This window comes from Mustela nivalis (genome assembly GCF_964662115.1).
Source record: "Mustela nivalis genome assembly, chromosome: 10".
Taxonomy (NCBI): Eukaryota; Metazoa; Chordata; class Mammalia; order Carnivora; family Mustelidae; genus Mustela; species Mustela nivalis.
Window position 1 is genome coordinate 55,875,096 of NC_139029.1, and position 17,864 is coordinate 55,892,959.

At 35.9% G+C, this 17,864-nt stretch overlaps 1 protein-coding gene across 2 annotated transcripts in view; it reads left to right on the forward strand.

Annotated features, from left to right (window-relative positions):
• The window catches only part of LRRC7 (leucine rich repeat containing 7), a 708,443-nt gene extending 690,579 nt beyond the window's left edge, over positions 1-17,864 (forward strand). Inside the window, exons 28-29 of one of the 2 annotated variants that reach the window (XM_082688811.1) lie at positions 13,135-13,225; positions 15,110-17,864. In XM_082688811.1, coding sequence (XP_082544937.1) covers positions 13,135-13,225; positions 15,110-15,231 — 213 coding nt within the window. In that variant the 3' untranslated portion in view covers positions 15,232-17,864. Of the gene's footprint in view, positions 1-13,134; positions 13,226-15,109 lie in introns of those variants that run through there. The other variant, XM_082688812.1, reaches the window with a different exon arrangement.

Below are 17,864 nucleotides of genomic sequence, written 5' to 3' on the forward strand. Positions count from 1 at the left end.
TAAATGTATATGTTATATGTTAAAATGTTATATATCCATATATCTATAGACAAGTGATAGATGATAGATAGATAATCAGTATAGATGAATATAGATATCCTGGAGAAGGGAAATGAGAATTCAGTTAGTGTCTAGTTGCAGGGTTAGAATACTCTTTCCTGACTGTGCAATTCTAGAAGGATTTCATGGGGGGACATGAGGGTTGAGTATTTCTAGTCCCTAAGAGGTATACAGCAATGGCAAAGCGCACCGAGAAATCAATTCCTAATGCAAGAAGTAGGAAGGAATTATAAACTCAATCTGTAAAAACCACAAAACTGCAGGAGAGCTGCACCTGGGTTGGCTCTTCACTCCACAAATGACTACAAAAGGTGTAGCACTTTATTTTTGCTCTAGAACTCATTTGTATCTAGTACAATAAAATCAAAGTCCATTTTCAGCAAAAGAAAAAAGCACATAACCGTAATCAGACAAATTACTATATTTACAGTTTCACTCATACTAGTTAAAAAGCACAAGTGGCTAATTATACTTTCTGAAAGAGATAAGAATGGCTAATTCTAAACTGAAATCATTGTCAGCATCAGATGTTAAGAGGGCAAATTATATTTTTGTCTATAAAGCTATTGGCTCTTTGTTTAAAGAACACTGGAAAAAATGAGTTGCCTCTCATTTAGAAGATCCTTAAAATATGTTATCCCTGGAGCAAATTTGTTTACTAGCTTTGATGACAATGTAGCAGCCTAGAAAATCAAGGTAAAAGGAACAAAGAAATAAACAACTACAACAATAACAACAACAACCCCCACCCCCACCCCCGCCCCGCAATGAATGAGCCTCCTAAGTGATGGCAGTTGCCGGGTTTGATCTAACCCAGTAGCAAATAGAAAAAAAAGATACACTTTTCCCAAATCTCCCCCAAGCCCCTAATTTATTATAGAAGAGCTTTCTCTTTCTTTGTCTATAACTCTTTTTACCCACTATCTCTTCTTATTCTGTTATGGGATCATGAACATGTTACTGGAATTACATAAAGAGGTGTGCATTAAGAGATAATCTTTTTTCTTTTTTAAGAGATCATGATGGAGAGGAAAAGTGAGTTGGGGAAAATCAGAAAGGGAGACAAACCATCAGAGACTGTGGACTCTGAGAAACAAACTGAGGGTTTTGGAGGGGAGGAAGTGGGCGTTTGGTGAGCCTGGTGTGGGTATTAAGGAAGGCAGGTATTGCATGGAGCACTGGGTATGGTGCATAAACAATGGATCTTGGAACACTGAAAAATTACAAGTTCAAGAATAAATTGAATAATCTAACAGTAGAGTATCAATAAGAAAGAGAGACATAAAAATGGAAAAAAATATTATGTTCTCAAACAATCAAATAATCACATATACACTTTAAGGACTTTTATTTTTCACAAATCACTTTATAAATATCATTCAAACAGAAAGCTTAAATTAAAATTATGAGTTAGTTTTAAAAAAGATAATCTTAATTAAGACATATTCACATGATGTTTCCATCCTTTTACTGTTCATTTTCCCAGAATAAATACACTATAATTAATGAATATATTCATATGACCTACTGTGTTTAGCGAGTCATGTTGCTTTAAGACACTTTGGAGGAGGAGCTAGCCATGAGGCTGGGAAAACTAATCCCTCCCAGCCCCACCCACCTTCTCCACAAAGTCAAAGCACACAGGGGTGAGAGAGAACAAATGTGAGCACATGCATTATAAAAAAAATGTTATTAGATTGAACCATGTGAATTTGCCAATATTTGACCATTTTTGAAGTGGTAATTTTGTTGGTTTAACATCAAAGTTTTTTTCTAATGTTCTTTCCAATTAAACAATTCAATCTAATTTATTATGCATTTTAATATCAAAATATATTAAAATACAGAAAATCTATTAATTATCGTTACTCTGTTGAAAAGATGAATAGACTGGATAATAGGAATTTATTATACTTGATAGTTAACATGGTTCAGAGTTATAGCCTAACACTCATTTGTAAGTACATTACACATTATGTTACATATCATATTTATACATATAATATTCTATTATATCACTGTAGTCAAACCCTATCCTCTTCATTTACCTGCCCACCCCTTCCCTTGGACAGGAAGCTAATTTGGCAGGAAAAACAAAAGTAAATAATTTATAAATACTTGTCAATAACATCCAGGTTTTACCAGTTATCAAAACAGTTTTCTCATATAAGGTATACTAATATCATACCTAATTGAAGATCATTTCAGAGTCTCTTCTACTGTACCATAATTTTAAGTGTTTTCCAAAATATATTCCTCATCTTAAATCTCTAAGATACCGAAATAGAATAATCAAAGAGATGTAATTCGAACAAATCAGGTATTTCCCCTTTTTTTCTAGTCTTAAAAAAACCTGGTTCTACAATTCATATAGACAAATCAAGAACCCACTCTGAATGAATACGTGTCTGAAATTTTAGTCAGCCGTTTGTAGGTTGTTGGCTCAGAGTGCCTTATCAAGAGAGTTTACTCTTGATGGAGCAGGAGTTACTCCAGGCTTAACAGAGAAGAAAAAGGAGGATGAGCAGAAGGACTAACTGGGTGAACCTGGCAGCAGTGTTCAGGAGCAGAGGGGAGAGACTTCTGTCAGAATGAGCTAGTGTGGAGTTCAAAGAGAGAATACTGGAGAGGGAGACCACAGGCATAAAAAAAAAGAAAAGGTTTTGCCCTGAGGTGGAGAACTGAAACCTGCAGAGGGCTTGGGGAGGAGGTACTAAGACACAGCTTTCAAGGCTGAGAATGTGAGAAGTGTAGCCTTCCCTAAAGTCTAACTAAAACATCCGCAGAGGCCTAAATCTACTATATACAGAGACAGAGTACTGTGTCTGTATTTGGCCACCGGATCAAGCCTTCCTTGTCTGAATGGAAGTTCTGTGCTTCTTCAAATGACCAGTAGGTGTGGTGAGCTGCTAACAGTATTTTCTTACTTAGCTAAAGTTTATTTCTTCAACAATCTCAAAGCAAAGAGCTTCCGAGAAGCCATAATTAATGTCACAAAGTCCATGCACTAAATTTCATACCTTTCACTCAAAAAGAAGACTTTATTTCATACTTAGAATGTCTTACCTCGCTTTCCAGACCACAAAGGGGAAAGCCTCTGGATCCAGGCACATAGCCAGAAGCAAAAGTCATAGCTAACAGTTTCATTGTCCAAGAAGAGAGAGAAACTTCCTTCCTTTAAAAGATAGAACCAAAATTCAAAGAGTACAGCAGAGTCATTCAGTATAGACTATAGAGTGTTTCCCAATGGCACCCCTTATAGTATCTTTTCAAAAGGAGTTCCTTACTCAAAGAAGTTTCAGACCCATCTCAGATTCTATCCCTTGTTTCAGGATTTCACAATGTATTATGAATTTCAGAACCTGAGAAATCTTACAAACTTACATGTCCCAAAATATTTAACCATACAGCCCTCTTTACGAACATTAACTAACTACCTCCACAGAATACACTTTGGGAAATGTTTCTTACAGAAGCTTCTAACTGGGCCCACGGCTTTATCCCACAGTGTTCATGTTCATAATTATCATCATGAGTCATCTGGAATGGGTTAGAGTATATTCATGTCTCTGAATTTTTAAAAATTTCTCCCAAAAATGCTACAAAAACTTAAGTGAGAAATTTTTGTTATGGTTAAAATGAAGTATGGGACCCTTAAAAAAATGAACTTAAGCTATTTGGAAATTTCATTAAAGCATTTTCCAACAAAGTCAAATGAGTTAACACTTTTCTTTAGTTGATCTTACTTGGTGGTTGAAAATCAAAAACATCAGAGAGGTTGGGGAAAAGGTTGGGGGAAAGGGTCAGTAATCACATAATTCTTAATGTTCAGAGAAATTATTGCTTTTAATGATATAATACATTTGAAGAATAAGATTTTTAATACAATTTGATTAGAAGACAATAAATAATTTTTTAAAAATGTGTATGGTTTTATATGCCAGAGTTTCACTACATATCTCATTCAATTTATGAAATTCAGTTCAGTAAATTAATAAAAGATTGCGTTTAATTTACATATTGTGAATCAAAGCAGGAATATTATATAGAGTAAGTAAAACAGGAAAACCAATAAGAACAAGTTAAGTTCATTAGACTGGCTCTAACTTCCATAATTTGGCTGAAATAAAAATAACAATTAAGCACTATATTGTGCCATTTATATCAGGCAACAATTCTGCAAAATATCTACTATTGACAGAGGCTAAATGACTTCTTTGAGCTTCTTACATTATACAGTACTGATTCCAGTGGAACAAATTTGATTGATAGCATCATATGCATCAGATTTTCTATTTACATATTTGGAAAACATGTATTAAATGCCCATTGTGTAGGGAGTACTGTGCCAAGCAATGTGAACAATGTAATAGACTATAGCTAAGTCCCGGGCTTTACCTAACCTAGCCCAGGAAGTAGACATGCCCAAAATTATCTGAGCAGAAAATGAATGAAGAAGAAAGGAAAGAAGATGACTTCAACATTTAATAAAAGCAACTTCCAGTCTGTCCTCTTTTAAGAGTGAGTGCTCTACCCCACAGAGACCAACAGGGCTACACAAGCCTCCTGAAAATGAGAGATTCATTTTGCAGTTCTGTTCATTTTACAGTTTCTATTTCTTTAAAAAGAAATAAAGTATAGCTTGTCAGGGAATTGCTTTGCAAACCAAGGTAGGGAATTCATTTGTTAGACATGTTCATTCAACACACTTGATAAGAAGAAAACGGGCATTCTAAAATCAGACCAGATAAATAATAAGTAAATGTCTTCAGAATTACTACTTATTACCAGTTCCTTGCCCAAATTCCTAAACAAATAATTGACAAAGTCTGTAGTTGAGTCTATTCGAGTTTTCCATGTCTTTTTTTGAGCCAGAATTCATGAAACATTCAAACTGCAGTACGTGTGTGCACTTAAGATAAAAGAAAAATTCTTATTTATGCTTAATTCTATGAAGTTTTTTAAATACTTCAGTAAAAGCCATTAAGACTTCAACCTTTCTCACATTTAAGAAGTGCAATGTAAATTTTTCATGGGAACTCTCCAAGAATTTAAGGTCTATAGTTCAGATTTTTGATAGAAAGGAAAATTTTTCAAATGACTTGGCTTAAAGTCAAGGTAGTATTGATTATGCAGTATTTTCAGCTCCAAATATATGCCAGTATTTAATGAGAGTACTCTATCAGATTAAAACTCTGAAATGAGACTGAATTCCAGGTAGCTAATGTGAAACATAATTATGATTATTTAAGATTCCCACTGTTCCTCATAATGTCTGGCTATCAGGATCAAACACCAAGAAGGCTTGCCCTTGTAGCTCTAAAACGATTGCTGTATTTTTTAGTTTTCCCTCATTCCAAGAGTTATAGTCTTTTAGAGATGTTAATGTACTAATGTATATCTATGTACAAAATACATGTATACTGCCCCTTTTAAATGTTTGTCCTGAGGGTGAGTTTCAATCAACCAAGAATCACTCACCTAGTCCCTAATACCATTTGTTTTTTGGATTCTAAAGGAGTCATGCTGTCCTCCTTACTGGAAAATACCACCAACCCTGTGGCCAAGCCTTCTTAGCAATTAGTTTTTAAAGTTAAAACTTTGAATAATAAGGATACAACAAAATTCCTGGGAGAATTACAGCATCCTCTGTAGAATTTCTGTAGTATAAACATCTATAATTTACCCATTTAACAAAACAGTTACCAGAAGGAAATCAAAGATAAATCTTGGAAGGAACAAGAGGATGGAATCCAAAAACCAAGTAGGCTTTACAGTAAACTGATGGGCCATAATTGCAAGGCTCTACTTTTTGTTTTAATTGTAAATATGATTTTCATTAACTTTCCATCTTTCCATGTCTAAATCATGCAAAGGGACAACTAAAAAACATTTTATGGCACCAATGTCAAGTGGAATTTTAAAAAGGCAGGATATCTCCTAGAAACAATAGCAAGATTATACAATAAAATGTTCCTTTATACTTTCAAATCAGCTAAAGCCAAGCCCATTAGTTATATATTCTCGAAGCATAAAACTTTCAGAATATCTTTTCCTACCCGAATTTTTTTCTTATTAACTTCATTTTAACTTAATAAGCCATTTCATTTATTTCTCATTTTTCATTAAATTGCTATTTCCCCTAAAGTGCACACATTTATTATAATAGACTGTGTTTATATAAAACATATATGTGACCAACTTTGACAATGTATTTTAAAGTTTCATTAATTTAGCATTGATTCTTCAAATTATCTTTTGCATTTATAATACTCATATATTCAAAATATCAAATGCACAAACGTAGATTATACACATTTTCTTTTCTTTTTTAAAAATGTTTTAAAGATCTTTATTTATTTATTTATTTGACAGAAAGAGTGAGCGAGAGAAAGAGCACATGAGCAGGGGCTAAGGGAGAGGGACAAGCAGACTCTCCAATGAGCAGGGAGTCCAGTATGGGGCTTGATCCCAGGACCCTGAGATCCTGACCTGAGCCAAAGGCAGACCCACCGACTGAGCCACCCAGGCGCCCCTACATTTACTTTTGAAAGCATCATTGGATTTATAACCTGCCCTCAAAAATATTGCCTAGTAGTAACCTCTACTTCCTCAGCTCTTTTTCCATTCACACACATAAGACAACCACAAAATACTACTAGGTGAAATATTATGATTCTTCTCATATTCATTTTAATTGGAAAATCTCTACACAAACATAGTAACGTAATTTTCTGATTTCCTGTCTGAATTATCCAAGATGTGAGCCAGATAGCAAAATTCATTTCAACAATATAAATTCCCTTTGCTCTTCAGTCCTAACAATGGAAAAAGAAGGTTCTCTTGAACTGAAATTTTATCTCCTTTCATTCAAACCCTTCTTCCAACCCCTTATGTCATTGTTTCCCCCCGCAACAGGCCTAACCCAATGTTCCATGTCAAGAAATGACTCAATTCATATTAAAAATTCAATTCATTTAGTGAACCTAAAACATTCATTAACAATCTCACAACATCCAATGAAACGGATTGCCAAGTTACTGAGCTGACTACTGTAACATAAATGCCCACCTAGTCACTAGCTCTGTGAGCCTGGATACTTCATGTATTATCTCCGATCCTCACATTTTCATCTTTAAAAAAAAAAAATAGGGTTAACTAAACAAGAAAAAGGTGGTCCCATATGACATTTTGTCCTTCTATTCTTGTGACTTAATGAAAACTCAAGAAAGTAATAGTGAAGTAATATTTAATTAGTAGTGGGTTTATTTCACTGGTTCGTAGTGTGTCAGGCAAAGTGTGCCAGACCAGTTGGAGGTTCCGATGTATGCCTTTGCATATATTAACCCACTTAATCTTTAATAAACTTGCTAAGATAACGTGCTTTCTGATCTTTCAGAGTTCTCCTGTTATTTGAAGACATTCCCAGATAGTCCCTAGTTGTGGCGTTTTAAATAAGCGTCTTGAGGTTTCCGAAAGCTCTGGTTTTTAGATACCAGATATTTCTGGGGACTAAAATTACCGGTAGAGCCCTGATGTTTATTTGACTCAGTGATCTAAGTTATCAACCTGCTTATTTCCTTCTGGGAAATCGGCTTTGCACTTGAGTCTCCAAGTGTAGAACTCTCATTTGTCACTACAAAGTATGAAAACTAAAAGCTGATGGTTTAAAGCGATATTAAAGCTAGTTTATACGCTGGATCTTTCTAGCCTTGAATCAGAGCCCGGACGGTGGTTCAGAACATCTTGAAGCCAGTTTTATTGGAAACTGAGCCAGATACAAAGCCAGACTTCAGCAAGCTTTATCTTTTCCCTGTTTTTTTTTTTTTTTTCCCCTCTCTGCTGCAGCAAGCTAGGGTTCATTGGGGCCACTGGAAAAGATTTGATTCTCTTGGATTTTCTGCAGCTTTTGTGAGCACAGTACCATGATCCCCTTCCTGCTCACTCTTCCCTGTTATCCTTCTGTCTGGATCTCCCAGGAGCCCCTCTGTCCTGTTTTCTCCCCTCCGTGCCTCTGTCCCCTGAGATCTTGTTCTTCAATTAGGCCACTGAGTTGGAGCCAGCTTTCTGCCATCCTTCTGCAGGAAGGATTAGGCCCTCTTACCTCAGGCAGATTTTCCTAGATGCCCAGGGCAACAGCAAATGCTATCTTTCAGCTTTGCTCTAAATGTCACAAGCTGCAACCCCATCCCACTCCCCTGGTTTGATTTCCCTTCTTTCACAATGCTCCCTTTTAAATTTATCTTCTGATAAATCTCTCAGCATTCCCTGTGGTGAATACCACAGTAAAGCCTAACCTCTGTTGCTAATGCTGCCACCCTGACCTCCTTCCTGAACTCCAGTCTCTTGTTTCTAAATATATGATCAACATTTCCTTTGCATGCATTGCCATGGCCACAAACCCCATTGTCTTCCCAACGAAGCTATTACTTTGTTTCCATTTTCCGTTAATGATATCACAATCTGATTCGTTTGTTTCTTCTACCCTTGTTCAATTAAATGCCAAATTTATAGATTCTACCCTAAAAGTTTTCTCCTTTTTTAATCCATTTCCTCCCAACTTTCCTGGCACTGTCCTAGCAGATAGCTTGACTTAGTCTTTCCACTTTTGAGAGAGAAAGCTCACATATGGCTACAAAAACCCAATTAAGCCAGAGTTAACACTATAATAAGAATGAGAGGTTCAGCATTTCTGGAGATTCTAATTTAGGACCAAATGTTATTTCTACCAGTATTTTTGGAATGACTTATGTTAATCCTGAGAGGAATCTGAATGAGAATTAAGGTTTTGCAATCTCTGTAAAGAACAAATTATGTCAGGAGATGATATAGCAACAACTTTAAGGGGGAAATGGTCATTATTTTATCATAATCAATGAAATGTCAGTTCAGATCAATGGAAGCAACAGTGGTCTTCTTATTTTAGTGAAGTATTGAAAGAAATATTAAGCACAAATATTACGGTGTCAGATTATTCAGCCCTGGATGTGTGGCCTTAGTCAGGTGGCTTGGCCTCTCTGAGGTGTAGCTCTTTCACTGACAAAATAAGAGCATTAGCCTAGAATATCCTTGCTCTCACTCTCTCATTCTCTCACTCTCTTACTGCCTCTTTCTATCTCTCCAGAGAAGTTTTGTTTAAATATTTCACATATTGGGCTATCTCTCTTCATTTTGAAGAAAATAATCATTTTGAAGAAAATAATCTACAAACTAACCCCAGCTTTCATCAACCCCCCCACCAACACACACACACATTAGCTTATTTTTATGGTTCTTTCCTATGCTAAAGCCTAGGGTCTAAGTTCACTGATAATTTTATTTTTAAATTCTCATAAAAATGATTTCATACTGAGATCATCTTAAAATTATTTTCCTTACACGATTGTTGAAGAATTTACTTGAAAGAGCCAACTGTTCACATGTCTAGAGCTGGAGGAGGCTCTAGGCTTGAGTGAGACAAGATTGTGGCCCTTTCGTTAACCACACTCTTGCCAGGTGTGAGTATGGGGAAAACTCTTCTAATTCACCTCAGAGAAATCGGGTCCCTGAAAATTTTCCCTCTTCCCTTTCTGTTCCACTGAGCTACCCTAGTACTTTTTTTTATCTCTTCTGGTGATAATCCAGATGTTGAGTGCCTTCTATGGGTAAGGCATTTTCTACATTATTTTACATTATGTCCATGGCTAATTTCCCCTTCTGGATGGTTACTTCTTTAAGGGAAGCGTTCCCTGTCTCATCTCTTTCTTATTCCTATCCCCAGTGCCAGGCACAACGCCTTGAGCACAGTTAATATAACAGGCGTTTTTGATTGAAAAAAAAAAAAGGAAAAAAATGATAGAAGTAAAACACCCTTTTTTGAAGACCTTTTGATAAAAGTATCATTCAAAATTAACAGCCGTGATTAATTTGCTATCTGGGCTCTCTTTCACTTGTGCTCTTAAAATTGATATTATTTTGGGACTCGTAGTTCCTAAAACCAGGAATGGTGAGGTCTAATGGTGGACAATATACCATTCATGACCTCCAAACCTAGAGAATTCCTTTTCTCTGAAACACTAAGATACTGAAATTTTAAACAATTCCCTGAAAATTCTTGGTGGGTCTGGAGTTCATTGCAACTCTAGGTTTTGAGTCTTCCGATAGAGAAATCTGAGCATTCACAAAGTTATTATTAAGGACATTTAAGAATTCCATTATTAAAATTAAATTTAGGAGCACCTGGCTGGCTCAGTCAGTACAGCATGCAACTCTTGCTCTCTGGGTTGTGAGTTCCGGCCCCACATTGGGCATTGAGCTTGCTTAAAATAAGTAAGTAAATACATAAATAAATAAATTTAATTCTCAACTCAGGTATGTCTTTTGGTCAAATTGGGGACATTAAGGCAGTTAGTATATTCCTCAAAAATACAGTGGAAGAAGCATACATTTCACCCAATTTTGCTATTTTCCTGATGTCAGATACAGATTGAGAATAAAAAGAAGAATGCACCATATGCTGTGTTCTCTATCCCACATCTTCATCTGACTAGAAATAACATCACATGGAATCCAATTCTCTGGTTTTAACTACAACTGAAGCAAGAAATGTGGGCTGTGGAACAAACCCAAAGTTCTACCCAACTATAATTTCCTGCCACCCAAACAGCTGATGCTAATATGATAAGCATTTCCATTAATTAAATGTTAATATATACATTAAAGGAGATAAATATATTTAGAGAGAGGAGGGAGGTTAGGAGAGAGAAGGAGGTTCTTCTATTCAAAATAAATTTGGGGGCGTCGTTAAGTGTCTGCCTTCAGCTCAGGTCACGATCCTGAGGTCCTGGGATTGAGCCCCACATCAAGCCCCATATCGGTCTCCCTGCTCCGTGGGAAGCCTGCTTCTCTCTCTCCCACACCCACTGCTTCTGTTCCCTCTCTAGCTGTGTCTGTCAAATAAATAAATAAAATCTTTAAAACAAACAAACAAATGTATACTTCTAGTAATATGGGCTTTCATGGTTTTACATTTCTGTGTCCTTGTATTTTCCCTGTTAGATGTATTGAGGTTTAAGAAATGCAGTATTTTAGGACCTCCTTTTTTTTAATCATATAATTAGTCAACCAATTTTAACAAACTACTGATAAAATATAATGTGTCAGGTGACTTTCATCTAAGTTATAAAGACTACACAGTACTGTGATCTGTTGTTTTAAATTTTAAAAAGCCAAAGGCAGTGAAATATCTAAAGTGGTTATTTGAAATATTAACCATATTTTAAGAAAGCATTAAAAAAGTAAAACAACAAAGGCAATAGGTTCCCCAAATTAGTATCAGTCATTTGAAAACTGAAAACATCAACCAATTAACTGGCTCTGTTATCGGTACTTTGCCACCTAGTCAGTTTGGCTGACTCTTCGAAAACAACGGAGTCCCAGATGCGAGGAAAACTTACATAATTGTTAGTCATGGAGTTTCCAAGAATTATTCCTACCAAGTTTCTGTAAGGTTGTGTTTTATTTGGGCCTTAATGACAGTCAAGTTTTATGGGATCCACTTCTTTATACATTAATAGTAGAAATCATTCCAATCAAGAGAAGCTGTAATTTAATACAGGAAAAAAAAGAGCACTCACAGCAGAAAAGCACGTGAAGAGTCGAATACTAACCAGTTGAATCCCAAAATTTTAACCTTAGCCTAACTGTGTTTAAAATGGATTTTGAATGCTTAGACTGATGATTCTTAACTAGAAGATGACAGGCATTTTCACTGTTACTAATATCAGTGTGCTTCACCTCTGAGGGATGGATATCTTAGGTATATTGGATGCCATTGAGAACCACCGGTATAAATAATGAATATATTTGCATTTAGCAATGGGGGAAATAAAAATTATCTCTTTAATATAAAATTGTAGGGGTGGGGACGCCTGGGTGGCTCAGTGGGTTAAGAACTCTGCCTTCGGCTCAGGTCATGGTCCCAGGGTCCTGGGATCGAGCCCCGTATTGGGCTCTCTGCTCGGTGGGGAGCCTGCTTCCCCCTCTCTCTGCCTGCTTCTCTGCCTACTTGTGATCTCTCTGTCAAATAGATAAATAAAATCTTAAAAAATATATATATATATAGGGGTGGGGCGCCTGGGTGGCTCAGTGGGTTAAAGCCTCTACCTTCGGCTCAGGTCATGATCCCCAGTGTCCTGGGATCCAGCCTGCATCGAGCTCTCTGCTCAGCAGGGAGCCTGCTTCCTCCTCTCTGCCTGCCTCTCTGCCTACTTGTAATCTCTGTCTGTCAAATAAATAAATAAAATCTTTTTAAAAAAATTTAAAAATTAAAAAAAAAAAAAATGTAGGGGTGCCTGGGTGGTTCAGTCAGTTAAGCATCTGCCTTTGGCTCGAGTCATGTTCCCAGGGTCCTGGATGGAGCCTTGCATTGGACTCCTTGCTCAGCAGGGAGCTTGCTTCTCTCTCTGTCCGTCTCCTTGATTGTGCTTTCTCTCTCTTTCCCTCTCTCTCTCCCCCAAATAAATAAATAAAACCTTTTTTTTTAAAGAATTTAAAAAAATATAAAAATGTATAAACTAAGAACTTTTCAATGAGCCAAAATAAGATCTAATAAGACCCTAAGTGTGCAACCATGTGTGTCATGAGTGAAATATTTAACCTTGCTGATGGGATTATTCTTTTCAGTAATTATATAGCAAGAAGGCAATGGTCCAGTCCGGTGGACACTTCCAAAACATCTCAACTAAGTATCTGTACATACAAGACAAATCAAAAGAATGACCACAGAACAACTGCCATATTTCAAAATGTATCTATCTGTTATTCACCAGGGCATCTCTATGATTAGTACAGTGCCCAGGACAGTCTTAGTTAGGAAGTACTAGAAGCTTGTTAAATAATTGTTGAGTTAATAAACTGAATCAAAGGTGGGTGAAATTAATTAGCTGTTTCCATAGTTATAATTCTATTATGAATTTTGAAAACCAATAGTTTTTGGCTGCTCAAGAGTCCCTTTAATCTTAGGATTAGAAAAAATGATGAGATTACAAACAAGTATCTTGCATTGATTGCCCTGTTTTATTTGTGTGTTTACAGGCAAATGGACATAGTTTTGTACATATGGAACATGAAAAAGCTGTATTACTACTGAAGAGTTTCCAGAATACAGTAGACCTAGTTATTCAACGTGAGCTTACTGTCTAAATATTTTTTATAAATAGTGAAGATACGTCTAGCCAGACCTAATGTTCAAAAATAAATTTATACATAGAAACAAATTTTGCCATTTGCTGGACCAATGGCAAACATTAGTGCCAAATGTATAATATTATATGTTAGCACTGATCATCCTTAAAAATGTTAACTATATAAATATGATGTTCATGTGGTTATGTATTAGTTTTACTTGTCAGCCTCCGGCTGTGCATTGGTGCAGTTTTGTTTTTGTTTTTGTTTTGTTTTTTTAATCAAATAAGTTTCTTCTCGAAGTGGATTTCATATAATTTCGGAGCACGGAAGCACATACAAGCTCTTTACGAATTCTGCTCTCCATCAGAAACACTGCCTCAAAGTTGTATATGCCTTTATATAGAAAATACAAATATAAAGAATTGTAATTCCCATAAAATATTTCTAGCACAGGTATATGTTGGCATATATACAAAAAGAATATAGAGAAAAACAATATTTTCATAAACTAAACATCTCGGATTGAGAAAGAAACTATATCTTAAAATAAGACTTTACTATATTGAATCTTTTTCAATAAAAATTACATGATAATGCCTTATGAAAGTAACTGTACATATGGTATAAAGTGTTTATATTTGGTTCCATATTCATTTGCTAAATTCTCATAACACAGAGTGAAATATTTCATAAATTAGCCATTTATCTCTGGGACCGGAATAAAAATAGGACAAACTAATTTGTTCAATGCCTTTAGCTAATTACAATACACACAAAGAGTTAAGAAACAGACTAAAGGTCATTACAGAAAAATCTTTTTCACCACAAATTTAAGCAGTGAATGATGGGTGGCAGGAAAGATATTGCTTAATTTCTTTCAAGTTTATGTTGATTATAAAGTGGAGCCCATGTGATTTCTTTACTTGTAAATGTGGAATTTATTTGTGTGTTGCTTTATCTAATTTGCTACTTTTAAATAATTTAAAATGAGTTTTGGAGATTGATAAAATTTATCATTAAGGAAGATCGTTGTTAGAAAGTTATGGTGGATGATTAAAAAACTTTGGCATTTAAAAATGAAACTTCAAATATAATTTCTCAGAGCTGTGGTCTACCTGTATTATTAATTTCAGTGCCTGTTTTGTGTGGGCAAAAATAGAGAAAATACTTTTTTTCCAAAAATGTTTCAAAGTATAATCCTGGGTTCTCTTATTGAGAGAAAGACAAGCATAGTTAATAGAGAATTTGTTATTTTTACATTAGAATTGTTTCCTCTATAAATAATCAAAATTCATTTTATAATCCTTTAAAAATATTTCTTTTTTATATTAGTCATTAATTTGATTAAAATATTAATTTGAAATTCCAGAATAATTTCCCAGAGTTGGTTGTATGCATGCTCTCATATTTCCACATAGCCATATATATATACATATATATATATATATGTATATATAGATGTATGTATAATGGATTTAGTTTACATGGTAGTGTTTCAAGTATTCTATTAGGATTTTCACAATAGTATCATGTACTGGTGTCACCAAAGCTCTGAGAGTAATATTTGTAAGTTAACTGTTTTATGGGGACATTGAAAATACTGTATTTTTGTAGGGTCTATTAAAATGAGTGTCACTTATTAGAAGTACAGTGGTATTTTTTGGCAATAGAATTTGTCACTTGAAGGCAAATGATACTTCACTTTATAGATGATGCACTAATTTTGATGTTGCTTTACGTCAGGGTGACATTATACCATGATTTTATAGGGTTTGACATTTAGCAAATGATTAAATGATTGGCCTATTTAATACGTTTCCCAGAAGTAAGTTTTAAATGCATTTTAATATATCAACAGTTTCTGATGAGAAATGTCTTTCAGAGCCTAATTTCCTTTGTCAAAAACTGACACCAAACCATGGTACCACGGTTTCTAGCTGCTATTATAGGATGATCATCATTAATCAAGATGGAGGCCCCCACTGGCCTCACAAGATCACTTAAAAGAAAAACAAACTCCTGGGTGTAGTGTTGGCAATGAAGCATCTCAACTCATCCCATCAGTTCTGTTTAATCTGTTCTGGGAGAGGTCGAAGAAGAGTCAGACAGAGGACCACCCAAGTCTCATCTCTTATGTCAGGTCTCCCCATCGACCCAGGGCTCCAGGAGAGGCTTCTGAGGCACAGAGCTACAAGGATCATAGTAAACACCTCTTCCACTCCTGATGGGACACCATTGTCCTGGCCCAGGGCTCTCATCCTTACTGTTCTACAGGAAATGAGGAAAAGAAATGGGGTTCCTGACCCACTGGAAAAGAAATATGATGTTTCAAAGCACCTCATTGTCAATTGTTCTGCCATGCTGCATACTGAGAAAAGGCAGGTAATAATGAAAAGAGACATTTTTTTTAGATTGATTGAAAAAAAAATTACTAATTACTCGAGGGGTTAAAAAATCTAATTTATTCCATAGGCGACCAAAACCAAAAATACATTAATTTCTGAGTATTGACTTTTGGAGTCATTGGCTTTGCTCCCTGAAATAAGAATCTGGTTTATGTTAACCACCCCTTCCCACCAAAAGAAAGAAAGAAAGAAAGAAAGAAAGAAAGAAAGAAAGAAAGAAAGAAAGAAAAGGGGAAATAAAGTTAAAGGTGTGCCTTTTTAAAAAAGAAAAACGACGACAACAAAGGAGTGAAATTCATGATGATTCCAATAGATTTGCCTCTTGGTCTTTGATTTTTACTGAGATCTTTCTGCTGAGGAAGCGATCTCAATCTGGTGAATCAGTAAGACACAAGGAAGGAGAATGGGAAAGATAAGGGTGGAAAGAACAAGGAGCGAAAAGTACTGGTAGAATTCCTGCAGATTTTGCAAAGCCAAATAGACATTCGTGGTCAATTTTTAAAACTTTATATGGCTTAAAAATACATTGCCACAAAAGATCTCTTACAATAATTTCCACCTTCTAGACAATATAACTCACTTTAACAAAGAGAATAATTTCAAAATATAAGTGTACTTTTGACAAGGAATACTCAAAATCAGTATAACATACTGATATTTACATCATGCTAATTGATTGCTCATTGAAACCTATAAAATATGTGTGTCTCGGTTCATTAAAACTCTTAATTGCATAAAAACATCAAACAATCCTAGTTGTTTCTGGGTCTTACATTGGATTACCACTTTCAAGATGAAAGCAGTTTTACAGAGAGGATGACAAATCAGCATTAATTTGTTTTTAATCTGAAAGATGACTGCACACATATTACTAATATAATTGCTTATTTAAGAAATAGGACTGAAATATCTTTCCGTGGGTGAACTAAAGAGATAGTATACCCAAAGAGAGGAAAATGAAGAAATTAGATTTACACCTTCAAATATTAAGTGAAAGTATTTGATTTGCCAGAATGATTAGATGAAGGGAGCAAGAAAAACATTTTACCATAAATCATCAAATCAAAGACCTCCACCAAAATTTAAATATTTGGAAAATATAGTGTGTTTGTCACCTTGTCTTTTCATTGGCTTTTAATGCTGTGCTCGGTCAATTCCTGCCCCCTCACTGGCACCCAGATCAAGAATGTCTATTCTGATGAATCTGCTGTTATCAAGAGGTAACAATACACCATAATCAGATAAACGGGCATGCTGGTACAGGACCACTGCTCTAAGCCTTTGGTAAATTCAATCAGGCAATGTGTTTGACTGATTCTTGAAATACTGACCAAACAGCGGGCTTGCTGAAACATTGGGTCAGTAAAAAGTTATGCAAATAAGGAAATCCAGTCAGTTCAGAAGATGGGTCCTTTATCTAGTATCAAGAAAAGCAGGGTTGAGTTTCCAGGAAAGTTCCTCTTACAGAAATGCTAAATTTTTCTGAGGCTCAATAAAATGTTCAAACACTGGGTTGATGATGCACCCTATCTTATGGTTGTAGTTAACGGATCATCTGGGAATTGGGGGTTGAGGGGGGTGGGAATCTCCAGATTTTAGATCACCTGCATGAACTATGTTCCTTAGCAATATAACTGCTTCCCATTATGAAAAGCATCCTGCCTTGCCCCAGAATATTGCCCCATCACTCAGTTAGACTGTCGCCCAGGTATATACGATAGCAAAAAACTAGAATATGGGCTGGGGAAAAACAGACGTGTACTCTAGAAAGCACCATTATAGGAGACCATCGGTGTCCGCTCCCCTGTGCATCCCTTCAGTTTCATTTGATCTAAACTACCCAGGGAATGTGTTTTCTGAAACCCCCCACTGTACAGAACTCAAAGCAGATTCAGTCGACTGGTGCAGCTGCGTTCTGAACCTTCTGGGGGCATTTCCATTTCTTGTATGCAAAACTGACCTCTCGTCATTGCTGCTGTAGCTGCTATAGGCCTGTCCCTCTGACTCGCTATGATGTTCCAAAGGCAGAGGATGGCTGCTGACATAAGGATAAGAGGCCCCCTTAGAGTACTAATTGTCTGGAGACCTTTGAGTATCTACGCATGGTTCCAGCTTCCAGTTTGGGAAGAACTTCCTTAGATGACCAAGGAACTTGAGTGGTAGCATTAACCCAGGTGCAAAGGTGGCGCATTTATGTCTCTGACGACAAACCAACCTTGTGTGCGGGGGGGG